The sequence below is a fragment of the Sus scrofa genome, chromosome 9, assembly GCF_000003025.6.
Source record: "Sus scrofa isolate TJ Tabasco breed Duroc chromosome 9, Sscrofa11.1, whole genome shotgun sequence".
In the NCBI taxonomy this organism is placed as follows: domain Eukaryota; kingdom Metazoa; phylum Chordata; class Mammalia; order Artiodactyla; family Suidae; genus Sus; species Sus scrofa.
The window spans coordinates 21,625,817-21,647,741 of NC_010451.4; the positions used below are offsets into that span (position 1 = coordinate 21,625,817).

The window sequence follows — 21,925 nt, forward strand, 5'->3', positions numbered from 1 at the left end:
TTGCTTATTTATCTTCTTCTAGCCCCTCTAAGCATAATTCTCTCCTCTCTATGATGGGGTTAATGACAGTACCTGCCAGATCAGTTCACTGAAAGCAATGAATAAAGTGATACGTAAAAATGCACAGCACCATTCCTGACACCCAATAATGGTGGCTATTAATAACAAATTATATTGTAGGGGAAAAACAGTCCTCCGACAAGTAATTTAAGTCAATTTGTTTTCAACTTCACCCTATAAATTAGATTGAAATGTGTTTGAATCTCTCACACTATAGATAATTTGTCTCCAGTAGGCTGAGGGGGTACACAAGAAGCTAAGTTTTCCATTGTTCTTCCCGAGAGAGCAGATTTATGCAAGCCCAATGAGGAAGAGCAGTTATTGTATCAGAATAATACAGACTACAATAAAATAGAGATTCGGGGTACGGAGTAATAATTCTGATTTCTCCCAGACATTTGAAACGATTAACTCTCCTCTCTTCGATTCTCTTCCCTTTGCTTCCCAAACCTGCCCTTGCTTGATTCTCCTCTTGCTTAGTACTTTCTCTTTCTCTACGTCTATTGCTATAACTCCACAGTTATTTCATTACACTACATAACAAATAACTTGTGGCAAGCTCTGCTAAAAATCAGGAAAGATATCAGAAGTTCAACAGAACTCTAGCAAATTGCTAAAGGGAAAGTGCTAGAAGGGAGCAAGGTGATATGGGATTCAAAGGAGGAAAGAGTTATACTGGAAGGGGAGAGAATTAGGGGAGTCTTTCTTTGCAGAGGAGTTGCCCTTCCAGGTGGGTCTTAAACATCACGTAGGATTTGGATATGTGGAAATAAAGGGAAGGGCATGTGAACCAGCAAGAAGAGCAGGAGCGGGAGTTCCTGTTGTGGCTCAGCAGGTTAAGGACCTGATGTAGTCTCTATGAGGATGAGAGCCTAATTCCTGGCCTCACTCAGTGGGTTGAGGATCCGGTGTTGCTGTAAGCTGTGGCAGATGTCACAGATGCGGGTCGGATCTGGTGCTGCCATGGCTGTGGCACAAGCCTCAGCCGCAGCTCATTCAAGTCTTAGTCTGGGAAATTACATATGCCACAGGCCTAGCTATTAAAAGAAAAGGAAATTAAAAAAAAAAAAAAAGAATAGCAGGAGCAAAGGCACAGAGACAATAAACATGGAGTGTGAATAAGGAAGAGCAAGGACCCCAAATGGCCACATTTTAAGCCTCATAATGGAGCATGGAGGGAAAGTATATTAGGCATGTTACTTGAAGCCAAACTGCGGGTGACTTTGGTTCACCCCAATGCCGTACCATCTTCCTCTCTGATTTATTGCATAAACTCCCATAGCTGGGTGCCTATCAAATTCATTTTCCTGCCCCAGTATTTAAGACGCTACTAAAACATCTGGTGTTAAAAAATGTTTTTAATTGAAATCTCATCATTAATGAACAGAGAAGCCTGCATTCCGGTTCCAGTTCTACCATTAACTAGTTCTATGGGCTTGAAACTAATAATACCCCTCCTTTCAGAGCAGAGCTTCCTTATCTGTAAAATGAAGGATTTAACAAGGTGAGCCCTCAAGGTTTTAACTCTGAAAATTACCTTTATTACTCCATCTAATATATCTAAATATCATAAAGAAAATACAGTTTTGCCATTTGACCTCCAAATGAATAACATTTCACTTTGAATTATGAAGATTCTATTAAACAAAGAAGCATAGTTTTTAAGAATGGTTTTTAAGGTCACTCTAGTTTTTATAGTGAAAAATAAAATAGAATGCTTCTTAAGAAAAGTGATTGCCACATTCATTGATCTTAAAATGTATGCATTTTTTATACATTAATATTTGTAAAATTACAAAGTCTTTCAGGTATGAACAGAACTTTCATTTTGTTCAGACACAAAAATTTTTTTGTTTATCAAATGTTTAGAGTTCCCTGGTGGCCTAGCAGTTTAGGATTTGGTGTTGTCACTGCTGTGGCTCAGGTTTCATCCCTGGTCTAGGAACTTTTGCATGTTGCCAGTATGGCCAGAAAGAAAGAAGTGTTTAGATGGATGACATGTCTTAGAATTAAAGTAATGATGAAGCAGTTCACTGAAACTTTTTATTGAACAAATACTCATTAAGCACCCACTAGTACCTAGTACTAGGGTAACAGTTGGGAGGTTTGAAAGCATTCCCATGCAGTAGCAGAAGACTTCTCATCTGGAGGAAGCATGGGATTTTGTTATCTGGACTCAAAAGAGACTTCCTGAATGAGGTGAGATGGGTGAGTGACAAAGGACCCACAGGAGCTATTTAAGTAAAGAAAAGGAAGTGTAGTTAGCCAGAGGCAACTGTGTGAGCCACAGTATAAAAGGAAAGGTAGCTGAACTGAAGCCAGAATGGTCAAGGATCCTAAGTATGAGAGAGAAGACAGGAGGGGGTGACAGAGGCCAGATCATGAGAGACCTTGATGTTCATGCTAAAAAGTTTAAGCTTTCATTCTAAAAGTGATGAGGATCTACCGAAGGGTGCCAGGTTAGAGAACACCTAACTGGAGAATGGCAATGCTGTGCTGAGCAGTCTCACCTCTGTGGATTAAGTGATGGATGGGAAAGCTTGGGAAGAGATAGACATTGGGAAGCTTCTGAAGTCATTCACATGAGCGGTGAGGAAGACATGGCTACTGAAAGGAGGGATAAAATAGAGTTATTTGTCAAGGTAGAAAAGACAGGAGCTGATTAATGCCATGGAATAGGAAACAAAATGGAGTAGGAAATGGTGAAATTTAAAATCTGAGTTATTTTCAAAGAGTAATTTAAGATCATATAACTTTTTAACCAAGCTCTCAAAGAGCTGGAAGAAAATTTATGGAACTCAATAATTTGGAACCCCAGGCTAGAGTCTCAGACTTGACCTTGCCAAGTTGATGGAGACTACTCTAGCATTCCTCCTAGAAGATGAGGATCTTCCCTTGATAGAATCAACCTGATTTCCATCCCACGAGCAGTAGGGCCACCATATCGATCTGGGAATGTCCATCCCAGAATCAAAGAGAGTCAAAAAATAAAAAGTGTTCTCCATGGTTTGAGAGATGCAGGATTTCCCAAGGCTAATCTTCAGAAGAGGGAGTAATTGGGCTCTAAACCTACCACAAGACAACTCTCCTCAAAATGTTTTCAGGTGAGCAATAGCTCTAGTGTCAACCCTAGTGACTATTTAACACCAAACCGCTTTTCTTGAGCAGCCACTATGTACCAGGCACCATGTTCTACTTACACTTGGTCCGTTTTTCTCACCTGTAAAAGTGGAAATAATATGACCTAATTGCCAGAATAATTATGCTGCTTAAACTGCAAAGATTACTCTGATAAAGTGATAAATATGAGGAGTTATCCTTCTTAACCATTGGTTGGTGTATACCTCCTTTCCTAATGTGTCTGTTGTTCCCTCTCACTACCTCCCTTCTCACCAACTCTGCTCACCTCCACACCTTGGCTATGGTAGGTGCCACGTTTTGACTTTCTTAGCACCTGACATTTCTCCTTCAGAGCACTTATCAAAACAGTCAATAATTATCTCTATGATTATCTTAAATATCTTTATGTCCCTCCAGAATATCAGATTCCATACCAACATCCATCTTATTCAGCCCTAAAGCCCTACGCTAATCAAGTGAATGAATAAATTTTCCCAGGCAAAATCTTACACCTCTAAAATTCTGAAGTTTTAAAATGACTTCTTAAATAAAATGCAGTAAAACAAATAAATATTTAAGTATCCTTTTCAACCTTCAAAGAGAACAACTGCGTTCTGACAAGGCCACAATGAGAGAGATCCTGGGTTGCCATTTGACCTAGTCAGGCTTCAAGGACTCCACTTACTTGTTACTTTCTAGGACCCCATGAACTCCTCCCTCAATAGCTCTATATCCTAGGGTCTGTCCTCCTTCTAGTCACCATCCCTCCAATTACCTCACCCTCACTACTTTCTTTTCATGATGACACCTATAATCTATAGCAATGGGAAGCTACCAAAGTGATGTTCCGGGAAGATGAACTTGACTAAGGTCCAAGAATTGGAAGAGAAAGAGACTAGAACTAGCCAGATGGCCATGACAGCAAAGAGGTAATGATAATAGTGCTGTCCTGGATTTGGGGCCGTGACAAGCGAGGCATAATCACTGTCTGACCTGGAGATTGATAGCATGTCAGGCTCAAATGAGAATGAAGAAAAGATAGCAGAAGTTTCGAGTCTCATTGTCTGGGTAAAAGGTAATATAATTAACATAAACTAGGGTGATCAGTATAGGAGAGCTATGTCTAGTTGAGATTTACTAATAAATAGCATTAGTTGATATTTACTAATAAATATTTATTTACTAAATAACAGCATCATTTACTACTTTCATTAGGAGAGGTGATGGTAGGAGTTCCCACTGCAGTGCAACAGGATCGGCGGCATCTTGGGAGTGCTGGGACGTGGGGCTCAATCCTCAACCCAGCACAGTGGGTTAAAGATCTGGCACTGCCACAGTGGTGTAGGTCTCAACTGCAGCTCAGATCCCATTCCTGGCCAGAGAGTTTCATATGCTGTGGGGTGGCCAAAAATGGAAAAAAAAAAAAAAAAAGGTAATGGTAGACATTCTCTATTTATCTTGCTTTTGTTGTTCTTCTTGTTTTCTTTTTTCTTTTGTAATTTCCATTTTTGCTACATTGAGCATATATTATTTTATTAATAGAAAAGAAACAACTATTTTGGTTTTTATGCAACTTGGCTGTGACATTGATTTTGCAATATATGTGAGATATTTAAAAGGCAACGTCCAGCAGGAAGACAAAATTGCAGGTCTGGCAAGGTTATGTGCATGGTTTTGGAGTCATTGGCATGAACTTAAAGCTAGGGGAATGCATGAGTTCTTCAGGAGAAAGAGACAGAATTAAAAGGGGCCACAGGATGAAATTCTGTCTCAAGTTGTGTGGCCCTAAAGTCACTCACAAGGAGTAACTGGTGCTAGGTCAGAGCACAGGAAATGTCACACTAGCTAGAAGGGCTTTGTTCCATCTGCTCAGGTTTAATCTCAAGGAATGGATGGCTGTGGTGTGGACAGGAGCCTCTCTGCATCATTAGACTATTTTATTTTATTTTTTCATTTTTTAAAGAAATTTATTGAAGTATAGTTGATTTACAAGATTGTGATAATTTCTGCTGTACAACAAAGAGATTCAGTTATACATGTACATACATCCATTCCCTTTCACATTCTTTTCCCACACAGATTATCACAGAATTTTTTTTTACAGAATAGAATACATATATTTAAACACAATTACATTCAGACAGATTATTATATCATGGATCTTAAGAAATAGATTAAGTGTCTTGCTCTGGAGAAGTGGAAAGGAAAATATGCTGAGACAAATAGGAAATTTATTCTATGCTTTATCCCATTTTGTATGGCTTTCATCTTTACTATTTAGTATTACCTATTACATTTTAATTTTTCTTTAAAAATTAGCATTATATTAAAATTGTGTATAGTACGCAACTAAAATTTATAAAAAAGAAAGCCTTATATACCATTAAATATTTTATATAGCATAATAAAAAGAATAACTTAACTGGTAAGAATAACAAAAATAATACACCCTCTGAAAGTAAGTAAAATATAAAATGCATAAATTGGTTAAAAAACAGTGTAACTATATAAATATGTCCTCACAATTTGTTACATCTTATTGATTCTTCAATAAAGGCATTACACCATTCTAGGTGATGTGATAAACAAGACATTAAGACCTTACATTGTACCATGGAGAGAAATGGTTATTAATAATACAATTGTAGAACTGTATTATTTAATAGTACAGTGGCATTATTTAATTATAATTATAAATTCTTTGATGGAGAAGAAATCAGAATCGGATCTAAGAAGACTTCAGCATTCCAAGAATGATGTCAAATGACCCCCTTCATGGTGGATTATCCACTTATTTACTATGAGATATATTTCTTCTCCAGAGATTCCTTGTTTGTGTATCAATTGTAGATTTTTGGTTTGATATGAGTCTATATGTATGTGAGATTGTTTTAAGTTGTTGGTCTCTTAATTGCAAGTGCATCTCCAGTATTCTGCATTTGTACCCACCTCTTCTCCTGATTTTGATTTTGGTGGTATAATTGTGCATGGATGATTTCCTATCTTTACTGTATATATACCTCTACTGGTGAGCCTTGTCATTTGTGGAATTTTTGTTTCCTGTTGCTGTCTTTTCTCTTCTGCCTAGAGAAGTTTCTTTAGTAGTTGTTGTAAGGCTGGTTTAGTATTGCTGGATTCTCTCAACTTTTGCTTATCTGAGAAGGTTTTTATTTCTCCTTCAAATCTGAATGAGAGCCTTGCTGGGTAGAGTATTCTTGGTTGGAGGTTTTTTTCCTTTCATTACGTTAAGTATATCATGGCACTCCCTTCTGGCCTGCAGAGTTTCTGCTGAAAAATCTGCCAATAACCTCATTGGGGTTCCCTTGTATGTTATTTGTTTCTTTTCCCTAGCTGCTTTCAAGATTTTCTCTTTGTCTTTAATTTTGGTCAGTTTGATTAATATGTGTCTTGGGGTATTCCTCCTTGGGTTTATTTTATATAGTACTCATGCTTCCTGGATTTGAGTGAGTGGTTCCTTTCCCATGTTAGGGAAGTTTTCAGCTATTATCTCTTGGAATATTTTCTCTGTCCCCTTCTCTCTCTCTTCTTCTGGCACCTCTATAATACGGATGTTGGTGCATTTAACGTTGTCCCAGAGTTCTCGAAGACTCTCTTCATTTGTTTTCAATCTTTTTTCTCGTTTCTGTTCTGCATCCGTAATTTCCACTAATCTGTCCTCCAGTTTGCTTATTCATTCTTCTGCCTCCTGTATCCTGCTGTTAGCTGCTTCTAGTGAATTTTTTATTTCAGTTATTGTATTTTGCATCTCTTCTTGTTTAAGTTTTATATCTTGCATCTCTTTGCTCAGTGTTTCCTGTAAGTTATCCATCTTTGCCTCCAGTTTATTTCCAATGTCTTGCGTCATCTTCAGCATCAACAGTCTAAAGTTTTTTTCCTGGAGACTGAGAATCTCCTCATCACTTAGCTGATTTTCTGGGGGTTTTCCTTTCTCCCTCATCTGAGTTATAGTTCTCTGTCTTTTCATTTTTATAGGTTTTTGGTGTGGTGACCTTTTTACAGATACAAGAGTTGTAGCCTCTCTTATCTCTGGTGTCTGCCCCCCTTGTGGCTGAAGTGGGTATGGGGGCTTGCTGTAGGCTTCCTGATGGGAGGGGCTGATGCCTACCCCCTGGTAGGTGGAGCTGATTCTAATCCCTCTGGTGGGTGGGGCTTAGAGGCATCTGTGTGCCTGAGGGGTCTTTAGGCAGCCTGTTTACTGAGGGGTGGGGCTGTGATCTCACCTGGATTGTTGTTTGCCCTGGGGCTTCTCAGTGCTGACTGACAGGTGGGGCCAGATTTTCCCAAAATGGCCACCTCCAGAGAAAGGCAGCTGCTGAATATTCCCAAGAGCTTTGCCTTCAATGTCCCTCCCTCACAACAAGCCACATTCACCCCTATTTTCCCAGGATGACCTCCAAGAACTGCAGTCAGGTTTGACCCCGATTCCTGTGGAGACCTTGCTCTGCCCTGGGATCCAATGCACGTGAAAGTTCGTTTGTGCCTTTTAAGAACGGGGTTTCCATTTCCCCCAGTCCTGTGGATCTCCTGTGCACAAGCCCCAATGGCCTTCAATGCCAGATGCTCCAGGGGCTCTTTCTCCCAATGTAAGATCCCAGCACGTGAGGATGTGGAGCTCAGAACTCTCACTCCTGTAGGTGAGTCTCTGTGAACCAGTTAGTTTTCAGTCTGTGGAGCTGCCCACCTGGGAGGTATGGGGTTGTTTATATCGAGAAATCACCCCTCCTACCTCTTGATGTGGCCTTCTCTTTTTCTTCTGGCGTAGGGTTTCTTTTTTAAGGTTTCCGGTCCATTCAGGTGGAGATTGCTCCGCTTTTAGTTGTGAATTTTGTTGTTTTTAGGAGAGAAGTTAAGCTCCAGTACTTCTATTCCACCATCTTTTTTTTTTTTTTTTTGAGATTTTATTTTATTTTATTTTATTTTTATTATTTTTTTTTCTAGTTTTTTTTTTTTTTTTTCCCACTGTACAGCAAGGGGGTCAGGTTATCCTTATATGTATACATTACAATTACATTTTTTCCCCCACCCTTTCTTCTGTTGCAACATGAGTATCTAGACAAAGTTCTCAATGCTATTCAGCAGGATCTCCTTGTAAATCTATTCTAAGTTGTGTCTGAGAAGCTATTCCACCATCTTAATCCTCTCTCATCATTAGACTATTTTAGACTTACCTACATCACTACACATTACTTACTGTTACAGTGATTTACTTTCCTGCTATCATGCCCACAAAACTGTGAACTTTTTAGGTCAAGAATCTCGTTCAATTCTGTATCCTTCTTTGTTTTCCCCTTAACCCAGCACAGTGCCTAACACGTAGCAAGCATTTAATATTTACATTTGCTGAGGAAACCAACCACACACATAGGAGCTGCTCCTACCCTTCCATCCCCCCTAATCCCTCCTTCTCTCAAACAAAGGTGTGGATGAGACCTTGTCAGGCTGCTACATGCCCTCGTGTCAAAACTAGCCCTCTAAAACCTAGATGAGGGGACTTGTCCCACATGCCTAATGCCCCAGTGTCTGTGACAGATGGAGGTTCTAATTATGGTCCTGCCAGAAGCCCTGAGGTGCATTCCCCTCCCACTTTGAAAGTCCACTGTTTTGCTCAGTGTACATCTTATTTACTTGTAAGCATAGAGTGTGCTAATCCACATGGTATTTAGAAAATCTATAATTAGCCAGGCTAGAAACAAAGCAATAAACTGCCCAACAGAAAGTAGCCCGGAGTTGACATACATTTTTGTTTTTATTTTTTGCACAACGCAGTGGCTGCCAAACTTAGTTCTTTCTACATTTTTAGATCTACAACACTGATATATAAGAAACTTCTTCTAAAACCTTTTGGAGAATTACCTTTTAGAAATAGATACTGAAGAGATGGTCAAGTCCAAACTCTTCCCTCAGTTGAATCTCACAATGTGGAAGCATTTTATAAACTCTAAAGCCACACAGCACTGTGACCAGATGACTCTCAGGACCACTGATGTGGGGAGTCAGTGTCTCCTGGTTCCTGACTCTTTTCCCAGGCTACTTCCCACTGTAGCTATGCCTGCTGAATAGCGAATGTCCTCCCACGCTGCTTTGTCACAAAGCTCAGGTGGGTAAAGTTAGTATAAATGTGCCCTTCAGGGAAATAGTTTTCTTATAAGTCGGATCTTATTTTAACTATTTACGGGAATTTATTACTTAGGAAAATCTTACAGTGAAATTTTCACTTGGGGAGGAAGCATTCTATAAATTATCTGCAACTGAATTTATTTTCTACTGTATTTGTTAAATCTAGAATTGGGTTTTCTGATGACCAACAGACGTGGTCATTTCTCTCATATATATGCATAAAAGATGGGGTTAAACAGACCTACTGTTCCTATTCTCCTCAGCCACATGAGAGCTCCCATGACCTTGGGTAAGTCCCTTACCTCTTGAATTCTTGATCTTCTCTAATATAAAAGAGGTTTAATGAAATCTACTCTGTCTATACCCTCAGCAACACTGGGAAGATCAAGCAGGAACATGTATGTATGGGAAAGTAGTTTGTAATAACAATTAAAACAACAAGAGTAATAGCTAACATTTAACATGAGTCAGGCATAGCTTTACATGAATTAACTCATTGCAGTCCTTTAACTCTAATATGCAATTTCTGCTGTTGCCCCCAGTTTATAGACAGGAAAGTAAGGCATAGAAGTTAAGTAACTTGCATAAGAGACAAAGCTAGTAAGTAATAAAGAAGTTGGAATAAGCTGCCAAATACTAACTGGGCACAGTGAGACTATATTATTGCTGATTGTGATGGCAAGAGATAACATGATACAAATGTGTGGTGTCACAGGGAAATAATCACCATTTTATTTTATGTTTTATTATTTTGGCCATAACAGCCACATGGGGAAATTCCCAGGTCACCAGTCAAACCCGTCACAGCAGTGGACTACAAACCACAGCAGTGATGATGCCAAATCCTTAACCGCTAGGCCACCAGGGAACTCCCAACAATCACTATTTTAAAGATGGAGCAACTAAGATCCAGCAAGGCTTCATGATTTGCCGGATGTCAAGTATTACATTTTTAGAATACCTATAATTAGAATATATTTGGAATATGGTCTAAAGTATTCCATTTTTAAATTTGGGAAGTAGAGCAAAGCTGTTAGTAAGCTGAGTGTGGGATTCAATGGCCAAGTTTTAAATTCCAGCCCTACCGCCTAACCAGCTATTTTACTGGGAAATTAAAAATTAAATCTGCTTGGACAATTGTAAGAATAAATGCCTAAATGATGTTAGCTACTGCTCTTTTATCAGTGTCCTAATTCTGCAGCTGGTTCCCAAAGCACATCAAGAGTTGTGTGGACTACTAATTACCAGTGGAGGAATTATGGTATCAGGGTTTGGAGAGGAGTAGGAAAGGTGAGTCTCAAATGGGAACTTATTTTGGGGGGGATAAATTCGTAAAAAGAAAATACCCTGTAACCAAGAATCAAATTTTCAGAAATAGATTTTCATTTCTGTCCACTCTCTGCACAGTGGTAATGATTAATGTCCAAAAACACATTAGAAATAGAAAAGAGAAGGCATGGATAATCCATGCCCTAAAGAAGCAGTGCCTTTAAAGAGGAAGAGGGCATGACGACATGGGCCAGCAGTGCACCAGGTTCTCACAGGCCTGTGGTCCTCAAGAGTATGGCCAGATTCCAAATCATACTGAACTGGGTCAAATCCAGCTCTTCTACTTCTTAGCGGGGTGGCCTTGGGCAAAGTGACTTAAGTTCTCTGACTCTATCAGGAGTTTCTGAAGCCGGAGTGGACCCAGCTGTTCCTCTGCAGTGGGATCACTGGGATTCAGGGCAACTGGACTTTGTAGGATTCATCACATTGGTTTCAAGGACTACTTCACAAGCCCTGAAGTACTTTTCAGTCTTTGTCAGGGGCACACTGGCCAGTCTAAGTGGCTCAAGACACACATCATGAAAATGTGTTAAACAAATAAGACCCTACTTGGCATTGAACCAAATGGATATGAAAAGTCTAACTGAGCAAAGATTCCCTCTACAATAGACCAATCTAAATCCTATCAGGATAGGGCATGTCCCCTCTACCTCCTCACCCCTCCGGTGACCTCAAAGTCAGTCTCTCCCAGTTTTCGCTACCTGTTCTTTTCAGACACATACCAAAAGTGACCACAAAGCAGACAGAAGCATTCCCCAAGGTTGGACAGACAAACTGATCTGAAAGTGCTATAAGATACACGTCACTGATAGTAGCCTGGCTGGGCAGTCGAGACTGGATTTCATATGAACTCACTCCTCACAGGACTAGCTATGCAGCTTGAAAGAAGTCAGTTTGCTCAGTCACTATGCTCCCATCGTCTTTTCCCACAATGGCTCAGCTTCCCCCCAACCAGCTCTGCCTGCTGCCCAACTTCTAACTCAGCCCACAGGGATTTAACAGGTTAGCACTGAATATCAGAACTCCAGGAAAAGGAAGCTTCCCTGCAGAGAAGGTGCTCACCAACGTACCTGTAGAACTGAGTTTCCAGATTTCTTATTTACACAGACTTCTGAGACTATAGCCTCCATGGCAGCTTTGGTCCAGAACCACAGCTCAGGAGATATTTCTCAGCTTGGAAATGAAATCACTAAATTGTAATGTGAATAAAGCTGGAAAATTGTGCTGGTTGTTTTGGACCAGATTATCTGTAATCATCACTTATTAGGAATCATCCTTTAATAAGACTTAATCAGTACATTTCTATCATGTTCTTCCTGCCTAGTATTTATGCATGCTCCAAAAAAAAAAAAAAAAAAAAAAAAAAAAAAAAAAAAAGTAGCTAGTGTAACAACCATCCTTGTGTTTCTCCAAGGTAGTAAGTACTAATGGGTTTATCTAGCGTTTGCTGGTTGTTCATCTCTCATTTGTTGGGAGGAAGCATCCTGACTATTTATAGATAAGGGAACCGAGACCAGAAAGTTGGAGAAATAGCCTAAAATCACCCAGGACATTGGGATTTGGACAGAAGTGGTTCAACTCTGGAATTTAGGCTCTTAATCTCTACACCCTACTATTTTCCATTAGGGGAGGACACTAGATCCACAGACATTATGTAACACGTCTGAGGTTACATCCTTACTTGCATTTCACACAAAAGTCTAAATTATAGCTACATCCCCTTTCAAAGAGTAAGCTAATTCTAATCTGGGTCCTAGAGACTTAGATGCAGCTAGATGGCTTGTCAAACACTAAGACAAGCAGTAGCAAAGTACACAGACTCGCAGTGGATTTTCCAGATATAAAGCCCTATCAGATAGTGGCCTATGGCATCTTCCGGTCTCTGATAACCTCTGTGCTACCAGAGCTGCTAAAGATGACACCAAAGGCATGAATCTGTTCACATGCCAAGAGTTTTATCATAAGACCTGGCAGCTCATGATTAAAGAGGCACTGGACTCCCCAGAACCAGAAATGCCCTTTCAAAAATGTTCCACATTTGTTCTCGTTTCAAGGCATGATAAAGAGTTTCCAGTCAAATGCATCAGCTAAAATGAACCTTCTGAAAAAGTGGCCAGTTTGGGTCCAGCACTTACAAAGGTTCCTAGTGCCACAGACCATGAGGTACGCAGAAGTGAGGCAGACCGTTTGAAGGGTCCACAGGGAATCCCTGAAGATCTTCAAACTTCTGAGCAGGAAGCTTCCTGCCCTGTCATTGCCCAACTGCCCTCCACTGAACAGAGATGCAGCTGAGCCGAAGGGACTTGTCTGAAGCCACTGAGCAGATTAGTGAGCTGCAGAGGAGGGTCTACAAGGAAGGACTGGACATGCCCAGGTTGCACACAGCCTTGGTCCAAGGACTAACTCTGCACCTGCACATTGGGCTGAAGGCCTAACTTCTTGTACCAACCCTAGGAATCAAAATCTGATTTCAAACATTGTAAAGATACTTCTCATTTTCCAAACCTCTCAGTGTGAACTTTAGAGCCAAATCTAGAAATCTGTGGCCAGGAGTCCCTGTTGTAGTTTGGCAGTAATGAACTTGACTAGTATCCCTGAGGATGGGGATAAACAAGTCATGAAAGGTATTTTTCAGTCTTTTTCAGGGGCACATTGGCCAGTCTAAGTGGCTGCAAGAAGTGTGTCCTAAAAAAAAAGAAATCTGTAGCTAATGTCATTTAGACCTTTAGACAAAAGTGGCCCTAAAATATATACACAAGCTGCTTTTCACAGATGACTGGGGTGAGGGGGATAATACTTTACCCTCAATAAATAATACTTTGCCCTCAGTACATATACAGAAAGGTCCTTGGCTTTATCAAAGCAGAGAACCTCAACCTGGCCTTACCGAAGGCAGAAAAGGGAATGGCCAAAGCTGGAATAAAGAGAGAGCCTTGAAACAAGAATTGGGAAAGTCTTCTAGCCTGGAATTCTCCCCTTTCCCGCTGTGAATCGGTCTAGGGGCTTCCCCTCGGTGGCCTGGGCAAGGAAGGGCGGGCAGGACACTCAGGGAGGGGCCGCGTCACCGGCACCACTGCCCGCGGCCGGAAAAGGAGCTGGAGACCGAGAACTGAATGCAAGTCCGATAGTTTCCCTAAGGGTTCCTGGGGTGGCGGCTGAGAGATCCCAGGAGAGGCTGTGAGAGGAAGATAAATCAACAGCCCCAAAGTGCCAGGGAACGCACTTGAAGTTTCCGCGCGCGCCCGCGAGAAAACTTTAGTTTTCTTTGAAACCCAATTTCCTGCCCACCAGTGAAAGTTTCTTGCGGCGCAGCGCCCAGGAGATCTGGGTCTCCCACTTGGCCCCAAGCCGCTGCCCTGGGACTGGAGAACCGCTGCGAGGCGCTCCCATCCCCATCCTCTCCCCGGCTGCTCACCTGCAATGTCCCAGAGCTGCAGGCGAACCACGGTCTCCGGGTCCCAGTGGAGCACTTTGAGCGCGAAGTCCACGCCGATGGTGGCCCGGTAGTGCGAGGAGAAGTTCTGGTGCACATAGCGTTTGATGATGCTGGTCTTGCCCACGCCCAGGTCACCAATCACTAGCAGCTTGTACAGGTGCTCCTTGTGCGGGACCTGCATCCTGGCGGCCCGCCCGCCTCGCGGTGCGGTGCAGTGCGGGCCGGGGAAGCGCAGCCGGGGCCTGGGCGGGAGAGACTCGGGGAGCGCGCGTGCCTGCGCAAGGGAGTGGAGGCGTCGGGGCGGGACGGGACGGGGGCGAGGGGCGGAACTCCTCCCCAGCTGCCTGGAGAAACGCCCAGACAGGAGCCTAGGGGTTAATCCTCCTTCCTACCCCGCGCCTCTAGGCATTGGAGGAGGGAGGAGACCCGAGCGATTCCCGGGCCTGGAAAGAGGGGGTGGGCGGTCGGCTCACGTGCAGATGCCTTTTGTAGAGGTTATTCGTTCACAATTTACAGTTTCCGAAGAGCTTTTCTCAACGAAGCTGGAGATGTGCGTCTTATTTTCCAAGTTTTGCGAGCGAGAGTGTCAAAAAGTTAAGTGAATTGCAGGAGAAGATATTAACAAACCTGGCTGAACAAAGGGCTCTTAGAAGTCAAGAGCCTCGCCACCATCCCTGACGGTAGACAGAGCTTGCTGGAGAGGCAGCAGATAATACAATTTCAGGAGCTACATCTGGATTTGGGTCCAGCATGCCCTGGTCTTCGAGGTGAGTGGCCTTGGGCAAGTCATTAGAGCTGCCCCAGACTCCTTTCTTTCTCAGTGACCTGGTAATGGCAGTCCTGACCTATCAGCCGCCTTGGAGCGGGGAACACTTGAGTACCTTCACACCTATTCAACTATTAATGATCTAACCAGGAGGATAAGTGGGCTGAAAATGCTAAGAGCATCCATCCATGGCCTGTAGCCTCCTCCTCTGCTTTCCTAAAAGCTCTGAGCAGCCCTGAAAGACAATTTAAACAACTAGTCAGATTATTTTAAGTGATAATAATAAGAGCAAGCATCTATCCAGCATTTGCTATTTGCCAGGTTTTATACATGTCACTTAATCATCCTAGCAGTCTTAAAAATAGATAACAGCTAGTGATGAAAAAGCCAGATTAGATTCAAACCTAAGTCTTTCAGTACCAAAGAGGTGTTTTGTTTTGTTTTTGATTCATTCTTTTAACCAATGTATATTTGTGCTCAGAATAAGGAATTTACCTCCTTGTGAGCACAAGAGAGACAAACAAGACAGACAAAAATAAATAAATACAGCTTGTAATATATTAGCAGATTATATATAATAAGTGGGCCAAGTATTCTACCTGTCTAGAGCACTGACCAACACCGTGGCTTCACAGATTGGGGTGGGGGGGTGGGGGAGTAGATCATGACCCTAAGGTGCCCAAGTCTCATTCTGAGAACCTGCAAAATTAATGATGATGGCAAAATAAGATCCCACCAGATCTAAAATCCTGGCTCTGTCGATCTGAAAGATAAGCTTGGTCTAATAAGCAAAAAGCTAATGGTGTTAACAGTAGAATAAAAAATAAAGATGAAAATACAAAACAATTACATAAAAAACAAATATTTTAAAAAATCATCAAAGCCAAAAGGTAGTTCCCTGTGAAGAATAATAAACTGACAAACACCCAATAATACTGATCAAGAACTAATTTGAGGAGTAACCCTTTGTTTGCTTAGTAGTTAGCGAACCCAACTAGCATCCATGAGGACTCTGGTTGGATCCCTGGCCTTGCTCAATGATGGATTTGGGATCTGGTGTTGCCATGAGCTGTAGTGTAGATCGCAGATGCAGCTTGGATCCCGAGTTGCTGTGCTCTGGCATAGGCCAGCAGCTACAGCTCCAATTTGAACCCTAGCCTAGGAACCTGTATATGCCTCCAGAGCTGCCCTAAAAAGACCAAAAAAATAAAATAAAATCTAATTTGAAAAAACACAAATTGTCAATATCAGTTCATATAGACATGAACAATTAATGAACATATATTATGAACAGTTTTATGTCAATATGCTTGAAAGTTGAACATGGGCAACTTCCTTGAAAAATACAAGTAACAAAACTGACAAAAGAAATGGAAAAACTGGGAGTTGCCCTTGTGACTCAGTGGAAATAAACCCAACTAGTATCCATGAGGATGTGCGTTTGATCCCTGGCCTCACTCAGTGGGTTAAGGATCTGGCATTGTAGTGAGCTGTATGTCACAGACACAGCTAGGATCCTGAGTTGCAGTGGCTGTGGTGTAGGCCAGGAGCAAATGCTCCGATTCACCCTCTAGCCTGGGAACCTCCATATGCCGCAGATGTGGCCCCCACCCCGCCCCCCAAAAAAAGAAATGGAAAAACTAAATCATTCTACACTGATTGGAGACCGAGTCTAGAAGCAGCAGCAGCAGCAGCTAATGGTAGTAGACCAAAGGAGGGGGTGGAGGTTTGAGACGTCACGTGAGCCAGCCCTCAAGGCTATGCCTGATCCAGCTTCACAGGCCCCAGCCTGTTTTCCCAGCCAAGTCGGGCTGAGTCATCCTCACCCTCACCTGGTCTCTTCTCGATCAGGAGCCTGTTGGAGCCTCAGACATTTAGATTTATTGTGTGGGGCAGGCAGGCCATGATTCAGATTTTCTGGGACCTAAGCTTATGGGGGGGAAGGGGAAGAATGCAAAATTAAGGACCAGCTCCTAAAGCTTCTGCTTTGCTTTGCTGCCTCTCTGGGGACAGTGACCAGTCACAGTGAGGCAGGAAGAATCGTGGTTCATTTCCAGAGTCATTCATTTAGGTCCCATGACAGTTCTTCACAGTGGAAAGAAATGACTCTTGGCTTGTAATTTTTAAATCTTTTAGACTAAGATTCCTAGGCTAGCAGTTCAGTAAAATCCTGAAAGAGCCTAAGTAAAATGAGGGAGTTGGGTTGCAAGATCTCTGCAGAATACTCCCGATGCTAAAATACCAGAATTCTGGGTCTTGTAGACCTCTTCAGGGGAGAGGGACACCCCAGCCAATTCTAACCACCCCACCATGGCACCATTACAGGTGGAGTTTTTGATCTTGCACTTCATCCCCTCACCCCACCCCCCACTTAAGGAGATTTGGGAGAAAGGCATGAATGGGCCATTTCAAAACAAACATGCCACAGTTCGCGTCTGATTTCGTGGCTCTGTTCTCTCAGCTGCTGTGTATTTTTCCCCTAAGATAAGGGCTCTCCAAGCACTTTTTTTTTTTTTTTTTTTTTGAGGGGGAGGGCAGACCTTTCTGTTGTCCCTTGTTTTGCTTTGAAATTATTTCTTTTGCTGAGAACTAGACTGCAATCAGGAAGCCAGGTAGGTGGAGATAGAATATAAACTAGATCCAGGTTAGAGCATCTTGAGATGAAAAGGGCATCAGCAAACAGGCAGACCATCACTGTTGCTGTCCTTGCTCCGCCACCAGAATAGGAGGCTTCTTTAAGAACCCTTCTGTCTCAACTTGAGAATCTATCTGCCGCACACTGTCCAGAAGGAAGCCTGGCTTTACCTTGACAAGCCAGCTCTCCTTCCCTCCAGAGAGAAGGGCTGGGGGTTGTGCCATGTGGCACCTCCTCCCAGCAGCCACCCTGCACCATGGAAATCAGCTTTCCATGGTAACTCTCAAAGCATCGCTGGGGATCTGCTGACAATCTTACTGTCCTCAAATTGCTAAACCACAGCACACCCTCTCCTGAAGAACAAGAAAGTAGGGGACTTAAGTCTGTAAAATGTATACAAGGCCACAAGGGGCTCAGAATTCAAGTATGCATGGTATTCCAGAAGGCACAGAGTCAGATTTCTCTAAGACTCCATTTGCTTGTTGTCCAGTGTGGGGACATATTCTTGCACATAGTAAATAGAAAAACTAAATAATTGGAAATTGCTTTGCAAACATAAATTTGAAGCTCTCATGTTTCCCTCCCAGGCCTGCTGTATTAGGTGAGCTCCTATGAAGTTACCTCATTTGTTTCCAGCAATAAGAGAGCCGTAGGGAGTTATTCATTAGCTTATGTGGTTCTTAATTATTGCTCTGAAGAAATACTTAAATGACTGCAAGAGAGTGTGCCAAATACTCTGTTGTAGGATAGGTAAGGTAATTTTTCTTAGATTAATGCAGTCTTCAAAGAGATGGACTTTACTCTGAAAAGCCCTGTAAGAGGCGACGATAAATTTTTATTATTCAAGCTGGGACTCCTAAGAGTGTAAGGGGGCACTATTAATAATTACACCAAACTACAGGAACAAGGCAGGACCATCCTACAGTGTTCATTCCTGAAGCAGAGGGTTAGAGTTCTCAAATGAGATCTACCACTAAGGGTGGCATTTGAGAAATCTCCTAAATCGCTCTTCTAATAAATAGTTCTGCCAAGTTAAAGCTACTGCTCATTTCTCTGTTACCTTCAAAAAGTTCCCCTTTTATATACGAGTTTTGTCTAAAACTTGTGCTAACTTGAAACGGGATTTATATCCAGTATTGATTCTGGGGTGCAGCACTTGTCTGGAATTAGGCAGCAATTTTTAGATTATTTGGAAAGAGGCCAAGGTGGATTCCATATGGGAAGTGCTTGAAATGAGGTCTATGAGATTAATGGTGTTGGACTTTTTCACCAGAAAAAAAAAAAATTATAATAGATATATATTGATTATCATCCAAAAATGATTATAAGTAAGTTTCTGAACCCGCCATTAGTCTGGACCAAGAAAACCAGATTATGCCCTAAATCATTTCCAGCAGTAGATTTATTAACAATTAAAATCATATACCAGGAATTCCTGTTGTGATTCAACAGGTTAAGAACCCAACTAGTATCCATAAGGATATGGGTTCAATCCCTAGCCTCACTCAGTGAGTTAAGTATCTGCCGTTCCCATAAGCTGTGGTATAGGTTTCAGATGCAGCTCAGATCCCATGTGGCTGTGGCGAAGGCCAGCAGTTCCAGCTCTGATTCAACACCTAGCCCAAGAACTTCCATATGCTAGAGGCAAATGAATAAATAAAATCATGTGCCATAGCTACACACATTAGATTTGCACTGGAGAATCTTGCCTGAGTTAGGACCCATTTTCCTCCTAACCCACCCTACATGAATGAGTGGAAGTGAACTACAGAATGGGCAAAAGGCAAGCATTTGAGAAGAACGTGGAACAAAATGATTCCATATGAACTCAGACTTTCAACTTCTTTGGCTTAGTGACTATGATGGACCAGGCCCCACATGGTTAATTAATTTGACCCTCACAATCACTGGTTAGTACATACCCCCACTTGAAAATGAGGCAAGTGGGGCTCAAAGAATTTAAGTAATTTGCCCAAAAGTGACGGAATAAAAATTATAACTCCTAATTCCTAAATACAGGCTTTTCCTATTCTACCACACTCCTTTAGCATGTGCTAAAATGCAGGTCCAGACTCCTACTCTAGCTTTGTTTCTACTAAACGACTAGATATTCAGGCTGTAGGGAAAAGGGGTTGGTTGTGTATCTTACAAAGTCCTAAGTATGTAGAGAAATATAAAGGAGGAAAAGAAGAGTTCCCCTCGTGGCTCAGTGGAAACAAATCTGACTAGCATCCAAGAGGACGCAGGTTTGATCCCTGGCCTCGCTTCAGTGGGTCAAGGATCCAGCATTGCCATCAGCTGTGGTGTAGGTCATCAGCTGTGGTATAGGCTCAGATCTGGTGTTGCTGTGGCTATGGTGTAGGCCAGTGGCTACAGCTCCGATTCGACCCCTGGCCTGGGAACCTCCATATGCTGCTGGTACTGCCGCCCCCCCCCCCAAAAAAAAGGAGGAAAAGAAAAATGTGTGATTCAAAGATAAAAGGATATATCTCACACTCATTCAACAACTGAGGCAAAAAGGCAACACAAAGTAAAAATGGCATGCTATCTGTTCGTGGGAGTGATCTTACCAGCTTGTGCAGAGAGTGTAAACCCAGGAGTCTACTTCTGTGGCTCACAGCTTAATGATACTGAGATTCTCTTGTGAATGTGCCCCTCATCATAACACGTGGGACCAAGGGGATTGGTATAGTCTGACTCAGAGGATAACTCAAGGAAGTTACTGATACACCATAAGGGTGTCAATCAAATATTTCTGTGTAAAAGAGGTTCCCACTGTGTCTCAGTGGCTTAAGGGCCCACTGTTGTCTCTGTGAGAATGTGGGTTCAATCCCTGGCCTTACTCAGTGGGTTAAGGATCCCACGTTGCTGTGGCTGTGGTGTAGGCTGGCAGCTGCAGCTGCTATTCAACCACTAGTCTGGGAGCTTACATATGCTGCAGTTGTGGCCATTAAAAAAAAAGAGAGAGAAAGAGAGAGAAATATTTATGCATAAAACACCATGACAGAATTTTTTGAGGGACAGGATAAGGAGTGGGGTCTCATTTATCCATAAGAGCATGTAAGGCATAAGCCCCTGCCATGAAGCTGGGGGTTTTCTGGTTAGAGTGCAAGTCAGCATGCATATACATGGCCCTCTCTCTCCTCAGACCCTTTTGCTGGCTTCTCCCCTTCCTAGTTGCTCACCACTCCAGACTGCTATTCTCCATCCCTGGGACTCCGACTTTACTTGCTTGAGGTCTTCTAATCCTATGACAAGACAGCAAACCAGGCCAGACATTAAACCCAGCCATCAGTCTATCTTATTTGATTTCATATTTGAGGTTCACCACTAACTGGGTGTAAGACCTTAGTAAAGTAACTTAACCTCTATAGGCCTGTCCCTTCATGTATAAAATGAGGATGATAATTTCTCCCTCCTAAAGTTGTCAGATGGTTAAGGAAGTACTGCCGTGAAGTGCTCAGCATAGTGTCTGGCTCAGGATATGTGCTGAAAAGAAAATGCTGTTCAACTACCTGATGTCTGCTGATGATTTCTCTGCCTGCACCTAAAATCCCCTCCCTTCTGCATTCTGCTCCCTTGTTCCCACTGCCTTTTGAGCGTTTCTACCAGGCTTTCTGGAGGACATTTCAAACCCAGCATGTCCAAAACTGAAGTCATTATCTACCCTAACAGACTTGTTCCTTTTCCTGTATTCCTGGTTTTAGTCATTGGCTCCACCCTCCCCAAGTCTACAAGCCTGGAAACTCAGTCACACTCGATTCCTCCCTCTTTATTGCCACACATCCCAGCAGCCTGAGTCCCCTCATTCTCTCTCAGATCCCTTAGTGCAATTTCTCTACTCCATAAAGTACTATTAGAACATAGAGGTGAATATCTGGTCAGTATAATTGTGGGCAAAAGATTTTTAAGTATTAAACAAAAGGCAGAAATCATAAAAGGGAAAGAACATTTTTTTTTGTGTGTGTGTGTGTGTGTGTGTGTAAATCACCAGAAGCAAGACAAATGGCAAATGCAAAATAGGGAGTATCTTGTGATATTTAAGACAGGCAAAACAGGATATACCACATACATAAAAAGCTTTTATAAATTTATATGAAACATCCAAATAGATAAATGAACAAACAGGGAAATGAATAAGCAATGGACCACAAGAGTTCCCTGGTGACTCAGCAGGTTAAGGATCCAGCATTGTCACTGCTATGGCTCTGGTTACCGCTGTGGCACATGTTTGATCCCTGGTCTGGAAACTTTTGTAGGCCTCAGGTGCAACCAAAAGAAAAAAAAAAAAAAAAAGGGGACCACACAAGGAAAACAGAAAGCCAATAATAATGTGAAAAATATTTTTTCACTGGTAATACAGTAGAAAATTTAAACAATGACAAGATACCATTTTTCACTTTTAAAATTGACAAGTATATGTTTTAATACTAAAAATATC

The 21,925-nt window shown here is 42.0% G+C and overlaps 1 protein-coding gene across 1 annotated transcript in view; it reads right to left on the reverse strand.

Moving 5' to 3' along the window:
- The window catches only part of RAB38 (RAB38, member RAS oncogene family), a 63,555-nt gene extending 48,734 nt beyond the window's left edge, over positions 1-14,821 (reverse strand). Inside the window, exon 1 of the mRNA XM_003482585.3 lies at positions 14,063-14,821. Within this exon, the coding sequence (XP_003482633.1) occupies positions 14,063-14,264 (202 nt within the window). The 5' untranslated portion in view covers positions 14,265-14,821. The remainder of the gene's footprint in view (positions 1-14,062) is intronic.